The sequence below is a fragment of the Huiozyma naganishii genome, chromosome 6, assembly GCF_000348985.1.
Source record: "Huiozyma naganishii CBS 8797 chromosome 6, complete genome".
Taxonomy (NCBI): domain Eukaryota; kingdom Fungi; phylum Ascomycota; class Saccharomycetes; order Saccharomycetales; family Saccharomycetaceae; genus Huiozyma; species Huiozyma naganishii.
Window position 1 is genome coordinate 167954 of NC_035927.1, and position 14561 is coordinate 182514.

Here is a 14561-nt window from a genome sequence, read left to right on the forward strand (position 1 = left end):
TCTTGTTCAAGATTTTCTTCCCACCATTATTACTGGAATTGGGTTTCTTTGGTGGAGCCATTGCTACACTATAGAGATGAGTAAGGAGAGACTGCTCTTTCAATTAAATAATATAGATCATTACCTTTACGTACTGGCATCGCACACTAATTGTTGAATTTTTTTTGTTTTTCAGTGTCAGCGAAATGAACGTGAAATAGCACGTGAATAATTACAGAACGTTATGACATGGAAAGCTTTCCATGTTATGTTAGTGTAAGGTACATATCATGTGTGCCGTGGCTTGCCACATGCATCATAAATTAATATTGGTAGCTTCTGCTTCTACTTCCGGCGTAATCTTTTGGAATAAACAGTAGTCCAAGTACTCTATACCATAAACACGGACGAACTGTTCTCCAAGATATTTCTGAGCAATGTCAGCAAGGCACACTGGAATGTAAAACGCTCTCCCCAGTATTTTCGAGCGGTCTGTATCGATGAATTTTTGACAGTAGATAGATTTCCAATCATCGCTATTTGGAGAAAACACGTCAGCTTCAGGATCTATGTTTTGAGATACGTCAACAAAATAGTCACATTGCTCAATATCGATAATCTTTCCCTCGTCAAATTGGTTCTTATTGTTCATTCCCTTTGGTAGGGCTCTGATATTGTCTAATAGCTTTCCCGATTCGGAGAAGTCGCCCGGTAGAAGACCATCAAATCCAGATTTAACAAATCCTAATCTATGCTTATCAGGTAGAAAGAAAGAGTTTGGGAATCTGTACCATTCACGGCCAGTACAAACCTGTACAATTTCTGCTCCATCCGAATCCAATTTTGAAATTTGTTTGTACACAGAAAATGGGGCAGAGTAATTAGTGACCAACGCTATGGTTCTTGAGATAGACTGTAGAAGCACCAACGCAATTACTGCAAATTGCAACACTCTTTTGATACATTTGTTGAAATTGAAAGCGGAATAAAATTTGTAGAATCCAACAGATGCAGTTAATGTAATCAACCCATAGATAGGATATAAAAACCTTTCTTCCTTGTGAGGTTGTGCCGTGAAGACGCATATCCACAGTAACAAACTAGTATTCAGTGGCCACAACCTTCTATGAAACAAACCGATCACACTGAAAAATAGAACCGGTAGGGGAAAGTTCAATAAGAGGTTAAGAAGGTAGTAGTACCATGGTTCGACACCAAATATGTTTGGTCCGGATTTTTCATCCGCATTCAAAACATTGTACGTCAAGATATTCCAGGACACAGGTGCAAACTTTCCGTAGAATATCGAGTCGATAACGATAACAACCGAACCTAATAGAAGAAACACCAAAGAGCAGTCAAACGATGTTCTCAAAGAGGAGATAATCCGGTGAGTAAATAAATAATGGAAACACAATGGCACACTCAAAACCATAACAAACGGCCAACCCAAAACACTAGCAATGAAATTAAACGCCAAGCTAGAGACAAAACTTGAGATAGAGTTAGTTGACAGATATCTTAAGGTGTACTTCGCTGTGTTTAAGTATAAAATCATAGCAATGGCAGATGGTAGTAATTCCACAGATGCATGGAAATAACCTGGGGTGAAGATTTGGAAAAGCAACCAAGTATTGGCAATCTTCAAAGAAAGAGTGCCCTCAATTTCTCTAAACAGTTTCCATTCTAATAGCGCAGAGAACGACCCTAGTGCCGTTCTAACAATATAGAAATTCCAGTATTTGTCTGTTTGCAAAACTGAGAGTTTCTGCAATGGATATAAGAGCAAATTGAAGGGCAGGAGCAAAGACCACGATCTAATGGAGTACTCTGGGGAGTACTCCCAAGTCTGTTTACCAAAATTTCTGAGCAGTAAATTCAGTGGTTCCCAGTAGTTGAACGTCTCGTCACAGTCAGAAATAATGGAATACAACGGTTGGACATAAAGACGACTAGTCAACAAGAGCACGACTAATAGCGCGCTGATCCAGTGACCCTTTTGCATTGTCGCTATACCTTGAATAGATGATGTATGTATGAGGTCTGTGTCGATGTATCCCTTTTGTGAACGTAATTCTTGCAGTACGTATCTATTTGCAGTTTCTTGACTTCGGAAAATATTCATGACTTTCGAGAGCTGCATAAACGATTACATCATGCAACGAGTGTATAGATCAGATGCGAAGCACTGTGTGGTGCGGTACTACGTATGGCACTTAAGAATGTAACAAGATAACGGTTCTCTTGCAAAGCACCTTGTGTATTAATTTGGTTTTGCGAGGAGGGTCGGGTGAGGGAGGGAGAGTATTTTATTGAGACGGTGTTTCTTACGTATTAACCCCGAACACAACTTACAAGCCAAAAAGAAAGTAGAACGCGTCATGTAGTCAATGAATAACTGTATGCGCATGCTGGTCTCGGACCCGGTTTCGTGTGACTAGTTTGCATCCAAATCATCATATAATTACGTACAACGCGTTAAAAAGAACGCTATATTAAATGATGCATTAACATCATCTCATCTCAACAAGACAGACCCTTCAACCAAGCCATATCTGTGATGCAGAAAGGTAAACAGAACGCGAAGATCACCAAGATAGAACAGCAGGTGTCATGTCCCGTTTGTAAGAAACAGGTACCGTATTCGAGGATTAATGCACATGTCGATATACACATGCATAGATCGTCACTCAAATCTGGGTTAGCTGATAGTGCTGGTTCTCGAAACGATAAGACTTCCATCACAGACATTTTGAGCGGCAGTCAGCCACCGATGAAGAGAAGGAAACCAGACTCCAGCCAGTCAGTTATTAAATTAGACGATGATGGGGAAGAGGAGCAGGACGAGGGGCAAAGTTTGGCGACCACTGGAGCTATTTCCCTTGTTAAAATCGAGGATTCCGACGTGCAAAAGCCAAAGGATAAGGTACGAGTTGATAACAATGATACGAACAGCCTTCGATATTTACAAAGGATTAGCAGTTTGCCCCTCTCCGAGAAACTGCGTCCCAAAACGCTGCAAGATTATGTAGGTCAGCAACATATCCTGTCCTCTACCACTGGTACTCTTTACAAATACATCCAATTGGACCAAATACCTTCTATGATTCTGTGGGGCCCACCTGGTGTGGGTAAAACGTCTTTGGCACGTCTTCTTACAAAATCCGTTGATGGGAAGTATTTGATGATTGAAACAAGCGCTACGAAATCCAATACGCAAGAACTCAAGGCCGTGTTTGAAAAGGCCAAGGCGGAGTACCGTTTGACGAAAAGAAGAGTCATTCTCTTCATTGATGAGATTCACAGATTCAACAAACCGCAACAGGACCTGTTGCTGCCGCACGTAGAGAACGGTGATATAGTTTTGATCGGCGCAACCACAGAAAATCCAAGTTTCCAATTGAACAATGCGTTGATAAGTCGATGCCATGTATTTGTGCTTGAGAAGCTTAGCTCTTCGGAGTTGGGACTTGTACTGAATAGAGCTATAGCGTTGTTGAATAAACTCCGGACGTTTATATGGCATTGCTCTCGACCTTTGAAATTGGCAAAGGACGCCATAGAATACATTGAAGATGTGTGCATCGGAGATACGAGGCGGGCGCTGAACCTCTTGGAGATGGTAGAGATCTCCTCTAGAAGGAGCAAAAAGGGCGATGACGAGGATTTCACGTTGTCAACAGAAGAGGTCCGCAACATTATAAAGAACAACAGCAGCAACGGACTAAACAGCTACTACGATCCGAAGGGCGATAATCATTACGATACGATCTCGGCGTTCCACAAGTCTGTGAGGGGCAGTGACGAAAATGCAGCCCTGTACTATCTCGGCCGGATGCTAAAAGGTGGTGAGGATCCGCTGTACATTGCGCGACGGATGATTCGCATTGCAAGCGAGGACATCGGAATTCGTGATAACACAATGCTGCCTCTGGCGATTGCTGCGCACGACGCGGTGATGAAAGTTGGGTTACCGGAGGCTGACATGGCTCTCGTGCAGTGTTGTGTCTCGTTGGCCAGGGCGCCGAAGTCTGTAGAGATTTACAGGGCGTGGAACAAGCTGAAGAGCATGCTCGACGAAAACAAGTACTCCATGTGCAGCAGCGAGATCCCAATGCATATTCGTAACGCACCAACAAAACTGATGGAGGATATTGGGTATTCAAAGGGGTACAAGTACAACCCTGACTACAAAGACGGTAAAGTAGCGCAGATGTATTTCCCACAAGAGATTCTAGACCAATGCGAGGACAAGACCACTCTGAAGTTTCTCACGGGTAAGCATCTCGGGTCGAAGATGGACCCGGATCTGGAGCTGCAGGACAAATGATACAGTGGCATCAGGGCATACGTTTCCTTTCACGTTGCATTCCTGTTCTTGGAAATCACGGCATCAGCTCATTGTTTCGGGAACAATGAGGGAAAATGGTGAAAAGATGGCTTCTCGAATAGAACGGTTTTATATAAGCGAGTGTATCTGAGTACTTTATAGACATCGCACTATTGGGAGATGTTACAATCTGTGTAATCGCTTAGAGTAGCTGTCAGTTGTCGTATCTTTACCCTGTTTGTGTGTCAGGGTCGACAAATATTTGTGCTTTGCTCGTTGGTATTAAGTAACTGCGGGGTGAATATGAATTGGGGGTACCGGATGAGCATCGCGGTTGTTGCGTTGGTGAGTGTCTTTGTGGTTGTGTTCTACACGGTGTTACCACCAGGTGCTAATGCTGTATCTCCATTGCCTGTGATACGTATTATTTCATCTGTACAGCGCCTGACAGACCCTCGAGAAAAGCTGCTGTTTGTTGGTGACGTCCACGGCAGGTACGATGCATTGTTGCAACTGATCGACACCCAGTATGGTGGCATAGATGCTGTGGACGAGCACACAAAGATTGTTCTGCTGGGGGACTTCTTGATGAAGGGCCCACAATCCAAAGAGGTCGCAGACTACATACTCTCCCACAAAGACAAGATTGCGTGTCTTCTGGGCAACACTGAAATCACCGTGTTGCTATCTGCTGTGAATCCTTTCTACCGGTTCCGCATGCGGAACCCGCTCGTGTTCTCGCACAACAAGACCGTCTCAAGTGCCATGCGGGACAGCGCACACGAACTGATCTTCGAACCTAAGGGGAAACACCGCGCTATGGTATCCGAGCTCGGGTACCCACGGTTGTCCCGTCTTGCAGAACACTGTACGATCGCTGCAAAGTTCGACCTTACACTGACTGGCTCGACTCTGTACGGTGTGCATGCGGGGATGATCCCTGGCGACTTTTCCGATGATGAGCACGCCCTATCAAGCGTAGCATCTCTCGTGAACATGAAGTACGTCAACGGCAAGAACAAGACGCAAACGGCACGGAAACAGAGCTCCCTACCGCACGCGAAGAGGTGGTACAAATTGTGGGAGGGCACGCGGTCCCCCGTCACGGTGCTCTACGGGCACGACGCAAGCCGCGGACTCAACCTGCGCAAGCACACCAAGGGACTCGACTCTGGGTGTGCCCGTGGCGGGCAATTGAGTGCTCTAGAGTACTCCTACAACACTGGAGACCACGAGTACACGGCCCAACTGCTACAGGTCCACTGCTGATATCCTTCATCATAGTGGTACCATATCACGTGCTCTTTACTTCTTCGGGTAACACTTTACCGAGTCGGGTAAAATTGCAAAACATTTCTGTTGAAAACTTTTCGTTTCTGAAACAACAGAACACCCAGAGGTTTGATGTTTACGAGGGACTCATGAGGGAGTTGGAAAGCTCTGGGTTTGTGTGTTGTGTGCCAGGCCGGAGATATTTTGCGAAGTTAGTTGTCGCGTTTCTGAGATTGGGTAACCTTGTGTAAAGAGAGGCATCGCGCAGAGTGTTTTGCTATAGAAGGTAAGATACAGAATTCAGAAATTTATAAACAGGGGCTTGGGTGTTTTGCCAATTGAGATTGTATACCACGGAGAGTTGAATATTGAAGATGTCCCAACAGGTGGAAGATTTTGACACTGCGCCTGAACAGTTTGTTGACGCGCTGGATAACGAGGCTGCTAGTGATCCCGTGGGGAGTAGTCCCCCAACTGGTACTGTGCCACGTTCGGGTGCGAATAATGCCAGGAACCACGCTAAAGGTACTGCTGCTGCTGCTGAGGACAAAACAAAAAACAAGTTTTGGACCGGTATGAGATTTTTCATCAATAGGGAAGATACCGCACACGATAACGTGAACGACGCTGACCGTCTGGCCGCACTGGTGACCACGTACGGTGGTGAATTGATCGATGAGGTGCCCGATAGTACCGACCAGGACGGTAAAGCACTGGTCATTTCACCTTACAACTACACCAATCGGATAACAGTGACCCCGACATACTTGAAGGCGTGTGCGAAGAGCAACACTTTGCTCAGTTACAATAGGTACATCGTGCCCTTCGACGAGTACGGGTCCGCAATTGACACGCAGTTGCGGGACTCGGCAGCAGCGGAGGAAAAGGAACAAGGTCCAGGGAGTAGAGGGACACCCAAAGAGGATTCGGACGGCGGTCTGTTTCCAAATTTCAACGATACAGATAACGAAGACGATAACTCGGATGAAAGCGACAGAGCGCGGCAATTGAAACTGCTGCAAGAGCACGCCTCAGAGTATATCCCTGGTGCTCAGTCTGCTGAAGCTACCGCTGGTGGTCGTGCAAACTCTGGGGTGGCCGCAGAAGAAGGGAAGAAGGGAGGCGCAAAATCTGAGAACAAAACCAGATCTGTTCCAAGAAGAGCTAACATGGCAAACCCACAGGCGCACGCGCATAACAAGGCCTCGTTCACAGAAGACGAGGACGAGTTTATTTTGGATGTAGTGCGCAAAAACCCAACAAGACGTACTACACATACACTGTACGATGAAATATCACACTACGTCCCCAACCACACTGGTAACTCGATAAGACACAGGTTCCGTGTCTACTTGTCCAAACGACTGGATTTTGTCTACGAGGTGGACAAATACGGGAAGTTGTTGAGAGACGAGCGTGGTAACCTGATCAAGACAAAAGTGTTGCCCCCAGCTATCAAGAAAAAATTTGTAGCCGAGGAGGATTACGACTTGGCTATTGCCGTGAAACAGCAGTTCTATCGTGATCTGTATCAGATAGACCCGATTAGTGGTGCCTCGCTGATATCATCGAAGGACACACCAACTGCCATCGCGAAAAGGTCTATGACAATGGACCCTAACTATGTGCCTGGGCAGGAGCCCACTTTTGAGACTTACCGTGTTAATGGTCGCCGAGGCCCAATAGCAAGAGAGTTTTTCAAGAATTTCTCAAAGGAACATCCAAGCCATACAGAAAACGCGTGGAGGGACAGATTCAGGAAGTTTCTGCTTCAGTACGGCGTTGACACGTACATATCTTACTACGAGGAGCAGAAGGCGCAGAATTCGGAGCCAGAGCCGATGAAAAACATGACCAATAGGCCGAAAAGGCCTGGTGTCCCAACTCCTGGGAATTACAACTCCTCGGTAAAGAAGGCGAGAAACTACGGCGCTGTCTCGTACCAGCAATTGGACCAATCAGGTGCAGACGAGGGCAACGCTGCCACTGCAGCTGATGCAACTACTCCAGGAACCGAAAATGCTACCAAACAGGTTAACGCTGTTCCAGAAAGTTTGTTCTTGGACGAGGAAACCTTGAAGTACGTGACCAACCTACAGCACGACTTGTCCAAGCTTGATAGTAACATGCCATTCGAGTACCCACCTGATATTGCAGAATCTATCCGTATGGACTTTAGCAACGAGGAGGAGGCTTACGACACTATAGATCCAGACCTCATCCCATTCCCACCTAAGATTGCCACTGCAGATCTCTTCCTTCCTAAATTTTTTGAGTTGGGTAGTGTCCGTGAGTTCATGCAGAAAGTGGACGACATTATCTCGAGAGATTATGAGCCCACCCAGGCTGAGAAACTGGTGCAGAGTCTTTGTGACGAAGCGGGTATCCGGAAGACTTTCAGCACCTCGGTGCTTACTTACTTGAGTGGTGATTTGATGCTCATCCCCAGGTACTTTTTGACCATGTTCAAGAACAACTCGAACCCACCACAAGATGTCCCCGGTATATGGACGCGTGAGGACGATCTCGGGTTGCGTTCTGGAAATGAGGAGACCCTCAAAGAATTGATCAGGAAGCACGGGACCGGGAGGATTGAAATGAGGAGAAAATTCATCGAAAAGGATTTGATTTAGTATTATATTGTTGTTTTTGTTTGTGTCGTTTGCTAATTCATTTTTGTTTGAGGAGTAGTAATTTCAAACAAATGGATTTCGTGTATTATGTATACAATAATATATATTTGTAACAGTTACCATACTTTGTGTTTCCCTTTGTTACTCTTGACCTGTTGAAAGCAATGGGGTACTCACGCCTGAACTGTAAAAGGTGAATAATAATATATATATATAAACTGATAGATACAGACAGTGCGAGGAAATGTATTTTACTCTAATTCTCCCGATCTTATTACTGAAAGTATAGTTTTAGCACAAAGGTTTCTTTTCGGAGTACCGTTTGAAAAATTGTTTCCTAGGAATAAACGTAGGCTAGAATCCTGTACGATAATAGTTGCAAGTTCCTCAACAACAGATGTCCCAGCCGCTGTTACCGGTACCGTTTATTTCGCACAGAGAACAATGGAGCGCAAAGACAATTGAGATTTGTAAACAGTGATGCATCCTCATGCGTATAGGAGGCTGGGATGGGAAATTTTAGACGTTCGTATTTCCAAAACTTGAAGGTAAATCCTTTGAAAAATAGTGCTGGATCCAGCTCGAAAAATCGCGACATTGCACACAACGACTGTGCCAATCCCTTCCTGGCCCATTACTGCTGTCGCAGGCTCGTTCCGTGGAGCGTACCCTCGCATATATATATATATACATATGCGGGTATATGTACGCGTGTGGGTAGTCATACTTGTGTGTATATATGTATCTAGGTGTCCGTGCATATTATAATTAGTGGCACGGTTGATAACAGTTCTGGGCGGCGGAAGCCAGGTTTGAATAGCTTTTTCCCCAATCCACTACTTGTTGCTTTGGTCGCCTGTTTCGAGCCTCCTCAGTAAACCGTTTGCAAATGGATGCGTTGAATGAGGATACGATAGAGGGGAAACAGGCGAAAAAGAATGGAAATCCAGAGGTCTATCCAAGTATGCCACAGGAATCGGGCAATGCGGCCAATATGTCGCCAGAAATGAAAGCGTTCTATGCCAACATGGCCAAAATGAAATTATATGACATCATCGATGTGTTCCAAACATCCACAATTGACAACGCCACATGGACTCATTGGCAGACGTTCTTGAAGGACATGTTTGTCGTTGATGCGTTTTTAATTATAGTTTCAAAAGTAACCCCGGTGCCGAAACGTTACAACTTACTGTCGTACCTTTTGAGCATACTTTGTAGTACAATCCAAAAGCACGGTGTAATAAAAATTAGCATAATAGTGTACGGTCTGATCACTGAAACGTTGAACTCAAACTCTATATACTTCAACTGTCCCGGTTGTAGATTGAAGCTTTTGTATGCGGATGGCAGTTACATGCGGTACTTTTCACATTTCAATGGGACTCTAGATTTCCAGTTCAAGATTACTTGGGTTAATATTGCCATCTCTAACTTCAAACTTGGATTGGAATGGGGTGCTTTGGAAAACCTGTTGCATAAGAAGAATAATTCAAACGAACTGCTCAAAAAATTGGAGAACCCAGAAGTAGCCCAGTTGGATGGACAAGACTCCAAAAATTCAATGCTTGTAAATAGAGATGCATTGCTGTTCTTAAAGTCACGTTTCGATGCGTTTCAGAATATCTCCTCATTGGGAATCGATAACAATATAGTTCGTTCCATTCAGTTGAACGAAGTTATGTCAAACTTGAAATACTTGAAGATGTTTCAAAGGGAAAACAATATTGTCAGTCCTGTGGAGGCGATGCAAAAGTTTGTTCAGAAGTATCGCCAAAAGGAAAACACCGAACACAATAATAATAATGAACGTTGAATCTTTAGGCTCTTATCCAGCATATGACGGTAAGCACAATATGATATAACTATTATAGATGTAGCAGATGGCTTTGTCGTTTACGGTACCAACTTTTGTATGTTCTTTTATTGTTGTACTTTTTGTTATGTATAAAGATGACAGAGAAACTACTGTCAATTACTTCTTGAAAAAAATGGACAGTGCCAGGTGTAAAGGACGTCCCCTGTTCGAGAAGAACAGAACACAACGCATTCAGCACACATGCAAGGGATAGGTACAATGTGGCCAGATGCTAGTCGCATTGTCAAGACCAGTGCAAGCAGGGATCCGCTGGTCGGACTCATAACAAAACTGTGCTACAACGCTGGAATGGTGTCATCGGTATTGTACCTGCTGCTCATTGCCATAATACAACCTTGTATTTCGCGACAGATCGACCAAAGGCGGGAGCTGAACGTTACTGCACTACTGAGACTGAGGAGAGCAGTATCTTATCTGTGTAGCAAACTCAAAACTACTAACGTTTCGGTTTTTGGATTTAACGACAACGGGGCCACGGTAGAAAGATGTACACAAACCTCGTCTACTTCTGACAGCGAGCAGAATCTTGGTGGTGACATGTTTGAAGCGAGTCTCAGTGAGGCAGTGAAGAAGGACTACTGGAATTTGGCCAACATGAAATTGAAGCACATCAGTTTTGATGTAAGTCAGTATAATGCAAGAATGGGGGAACGTTCCCCACCAAGGGAACAACTTCAATTTGAGATCAAGTCTGTAAAAAACCAGGTATCCCTTTGTGACGAATCCAAAGAGATTAAGAAGAAAACAGATCGCATCACTGATAATATCAGAGAAATTAAGGGCTGGTTCGTCAATGGTAAGATATCGTAAACGAAAATGATTATATGCTATGATTATGCAGTTGACCATTTCTCCAAACTAGGCGGATGGAAATCTGTGTGCAGTATATGTAAAGGCTGTTTCGTATATTTACAAGTAATACAGCGGATGTACAGGGACGATTGTTATGCCAATGGTGACAGATATCGCATGCTTACCTATGACGTTTTCTGATCAATCGTGACAAGAGGTTCAGTTTCGAGTTAGAAGTCTTATCTTGTTTGCTCTCGCTTGTTGTTTCCCCACGTTTTGAATGATGCTGCTGTTTGTGGCCCTTTGCCCGTGTCTTCCCTTTTTTTACGTAGTCTGTAATAGAAGCGTCCCTATTGAATTTTAACATTACAACAGGTCTCTGTCTTATACCCAGATCCTGTTCCTTCCCCCTCTGTGAGTCTAATTTCTTCCAATCTGGGCTCCCGTATAATTTCTTGATTTTTTCGCCTCTTTTCTTCCATCGAGCATCGAGGTCAGAGACTTCATCACCGATAGGAGTCCATTTACTCTTAAGAATCCTCCTGATTGCCTCTGGTGACACTTTAAACTGAGCGCCCAGCTCAGAAGCAGTCATATCAGGGAACTGTGATTTAAGCAGTCGTACACTGTTTAATTCAGTTCGTGACAGTTTTTTGGAAGGGTTCCATTGGGCACCGTTAAACTTTTTCTGTAGCGCCAACTTTTGTCTTTGCCAGTCAGGAATATCCGAAGCAAGTTCCTCTAGCTTTTCCAGCGCTCCGTCCCGCCTTGACCTGTCATTCGCACACTTATCGACGAATTTCAGAGCTTGCTTTATGGACGGTACGTTATCGCGCAGCCAGGTACTGCAATGGAACTGCCTCACGGGAACCCGCCATAGGAACTTCATTCCACAGCTAGCAGAACACTGTTGCTCGTATTTTCCCCACCCAGAAAGAAGTAAAAAGCACACCTGGTACACACAACCCAGCACTCAAGTGAAGATCACATCAGCTGTGAATTGACACTGAACAATATTCTTCACGTTCAGCATCGAACTGTAAAAAATAAATGTCACCAACCACGAAACCCTTTATTGAAAGACGATGTTTCAAAGGACAAGACCCTGTCAGCTTCGCAACTTCGCACCGTTGTCCTCTTTCCTGCAGAGGGTGTCCATTAGGAAGGGGAGATAGTACCGTTAGGATATAATACCTGTAGCAACACGTTGTTGGATACAGGGTAGATCGTAAGATGAATATTTTGAAGAAGTTTATGGATTCAGGGAAGAAGGAGTCCGTGCTGTGCTTTTTACCATCGGGCGAGTTCGACTTGTTGAGGGGTGAACAGTCTCCCAAGTCCTCGTTGGAGTGCATCCATAACGATGCGGCGTTGCTTATTTGGTCGAGGGGACGTCTGCAGTACGATTTGGTTGTGAGGAAAGCGATCGATGAGGCTGAAGCCGGCAATGATGTCGGTGACAACAGTGACTTTTCGGATGATGCAATCAGCATTCTTTCGGTCCAGTCAAAGAAGAAGGAGGAGGACTCGATTTTCCATCTATCGCCCAAGCTGAACATTAAAAAGACGTGGAGCAAAAATGGGGAAGCTGCCCTCACCTGGAACAATCTTGCCGGGGACGAGCCTGACGAGAAGGTACAGTTCGTGTTATCTAATGAGATCCCATTGAAGGATATGGATAATTTCTTACAAGTGCTGTACAGTTGTCTATTTGAAGTTTTGAACCAGAAGCCCGCAAAGTTGGCTACCGACAATGAGATAAAGGATATTGAGCTTCTGGTAAACACCATGACAGATGATGGTACGGAGGAGCTTTCAAATAAACTACAGAATTTGTTTGTTGTTGACGACAGTGCCGAAGAGGATGATGAAGATGACAGTAATGATAATTTCGTGGATGCCAAGGAAAACGCAGTAAAGTCTAAGAAAGCAAAAAAACCATTCGGAAGGGAGCAAAACATCCCTCAGGGGAAACAACTGTGTTTAATAGAGGCAGACTTGCACTTATTTGACCCAATACAAGAATTATTCATACTTCAGGAACAACCAATCAATGTATCACTTATTGAGACGGGTAAGTATCAGTATTGGCTGTCCATGGAGGGGAAGGAAATTAGACTTGGGACCAATGTGAGCCCCAATGTCAACCCTACACTGGACGACAACAAGCTGGGTTTTATATTCAACTACACATTTGAAAATATCACGCTTTCCTACATGCTGAAGTTTCTCTCTGTGAGTGAGTACAAGTCTTTTAAGATGGAATGGACCAGCTGTCTTTGGATGTTTTTGAATAGAGAACCATGGGAGAAAGTATCTGAGATGGAAAGACAGTACATCGTCAATGCTGAGTCTACAAACCTGATAAAAGATCTTGATGAGATACTAGGTTTTGGCGATGACGCTCGTCGCGAATCTGCTGAAGATGAAGATACAGAAAGCAGCGAGGAGGAGGAGGAAGAAAAAGGTCATAAAAAGAGATCCGTCCTAATCTCTTCGGAAAGCTTTGGTGAGACACCGTCCTCCAAATCAAGCTCAGGTAACAAATCTTTGACCGTTTCGTACCGAAACAACAGATCATACATTTTAAGAGGCGACAAAATTGGTGTATTCAAGACAGTTGACGATGACGATGATTCCGGACTAGAATTTGTGTCTGTTATTAAAAACGTTTCCAATGCCGATGGGAAGAAGATTGATCCAAAGAATCCAATGATGTACATGGAAGATAGATCCATTATTCTTTCAGACGACAAGAACCTTAACAGGTTGTATAAGTTGGATATTGAAAGAGGGAAAGTTATCGAAGAATGGGGTACTGGTGATAAGAACGTAGTCCAGTACGGGCCATCAAAGAAATACGATCAACTGACCGCGGAACAAACGGTCTTAGGTATTTCAGATAAGGCTCTGTTCAAGATCGACCCTAGAATAAACGATGAGAACAAAATCGTACAGGACCAGTCTAAGGAATACGCCTCCAGGAATAAGTTTAGCTCTGTAGGCACCACAGAGGGCGGGTACATTGCCGTTGGTTCTGAAAAGGGTGATATCAGACTTTACGACAGATTTGGAATTAGAGCTAAAACTTCTATTCCATCTTTGGGCCAACCAATTAGGCATATTTGCACCTCGGGTGATGGTAGATGGTTATTGGCAACGTGTGACTCCTCGCTGCTACTTATGGACTTGACTGTTAAAACGGGGAAAAACGCTGGTAACATTGGGTTCTTGAAATCTTTCCCTTCGACTGAAAATGTCAAAACGTACATCCTGAAAATCAGTCCCGAGCATGCCAGCTACATGGTCACTTACACCAAGAAACCAATCAAATTTTCGAAGGCATATTTCAATGCAGGTGTTGGCCAAGTGGAGCAAACAATTGTCACCTCCACTGGTCCATTCGCAATTTCGTGGTCATTGGATAAAATCCTGTCCGGTAGTGCAAAGCCATATACGGTGAACCGTTACCGTAGTGACGTTGTAGAGGATAATTTTGAATATGGTACCGACAAGAAGATTATTGTGGCGTTGAAGGACGACGTATCTTTGTCAAAGATAAAATCCTTTAAAAACCCAAGCAAAATGGTTTTGATGCCGGAGAACAATATCAACGATTTTTACGAGTAGTATAGGAGAGATTTTTGCGTCTTCCTCAGGACTGTACTTTAGACAA

General features: G+C 44.2%; 8 protein-coding genes across 8 annotated transcripts; 6 read left to right on the top strand and 2 right to left on the bottom strand.

Annotated features, from left to right (window-relative positions):
* Positions 1-295: 295 nt before the first annotated feature.
* ALG9 (dolichyl-P-Man:Man(6)GlcNAc(2)-PP-dolichol alpha-1,2-mannosyltransferase) lies at positions 296-1984 on the bottom strand (the record flags this gene model as incomplete). Its single annotated transcript, XM_022608519.1, has 1 exon — positions 296-1984. The coding sequence occupies one exon, from the start codon at positions 1982-1984 to the stop codon at positions 296-298; it is 1689 nt and encodes a 562-aa protein (XP_022465007.1).
* Positions 1985-2539: 555 nt separating this feature from the next.
* On the top strand, positions 2540-4309 carry MGS1 (ssDNA-dependent ATPase MGS1; the record flags this gene model as incomplete). Its single annotated transcript, XM_022608520.1, has 1 exon — positions 2540-4309. The coding sequence occupies one exon, from the start codon at positions 2540-2542 to the stop codon at positions 4307-4309; it is 1770 nt and encodes a 589-aa protein (XP_022465008.1).
* A 303-nt stretch (positions 4310-4612) lies between these two features.
* PPN2 (putative serine/threonine-protein phosphatase) lies at positions 4613-5578 on the top strand (the record flags this gene model as incomplete). The annotated part of the gene is made up of 1 exon (XM_022608521.1): positions 4613-5578. One exon carries the CDS (start codon positions 4613-4615, stop codon positions 5576-5578), a length of 966 nt encoding a protein of 321 aa, XP_022465009.1.
* Positions 5579-5955: 377 nt separating this feature from the next.
* Positions 5956-8214, top strand: RAP1 (DNA-binding transcription factor RAP1; the record flags this gene model as incomplete). The annotated part of the gene is made up of 1 exon (XM_022608522.1): positions 5956-8214. One exon carries the CDS (start codon positions 5956-5958, stop codon positions 8212-8214), a length of 2259 nt encoding a protein of 752 aa, XP_022465010.1.
* An 889-nt stretch (positions 8215-9103) lies between these two features.
* Positions 9104-10030, top strand: KNAG0F00960 (LIM domain-binding protein; the record flags this gene model as incomplete). The annotated part of the gene is made up of 1 exon (XM_022608523.1): positions 9104-10030. The coding sequence occupies one exon, from the start codon at positions 9104-9106 to the stop codon at positions 10028-10030; it is 927 nt and encodes a 308-aa protein (XP_022465011.1).
* Positions 10031-10291: 261 nt separating this feature from the next.
* PEX17 (Pex17p) lies at positions 10292-10903 on the top strand (the record flags this gene model as incomplete). The annotated part of the gene is made up of 1 exon (XM_022608524.1): positions 10292-10903. One exon carries the CDS (start codon positions 10292-10294, stop codon positions 10901-10903), a length of 612 nt encoding a protein of 203 aa, XP_022465012.1.
* Positions 10904-11066: 163 nt separating this feature from the next.
* Positions 11067-11774, bottom strand: RRG9 (mitochondrial ribosome assembly protein RRG9; the record flags this gene model as incomplete). Its single annotated transcript, XM_022608525.1, has 1 exon — positions 11067-11774. The coding sequence occupies one exon, from the start codon at positions 11772-11774 to the stop codon at positions 11067-11069; it is 708 nt and encodes a 235-aa protein (XP_022465013.1).
* A 344-nt stretch (positions 11775-12118) lies between these two features.
* Positions 12119-14515, top strand: VID27 (Vid27p; the record flags this gene model as incomplete). The annotated part of the gene is made up of 1 exon (XM_022608526.1): positions 12119-14515. One exon carries the CDS (start codon positions 12119-12121, stop codon positions 14513-14515), a length of 2397 nt encoding a protein of 798 aa, XP_022465014.1.
* Positions 14516-14561: the final 46 nt, after the last annotated feature.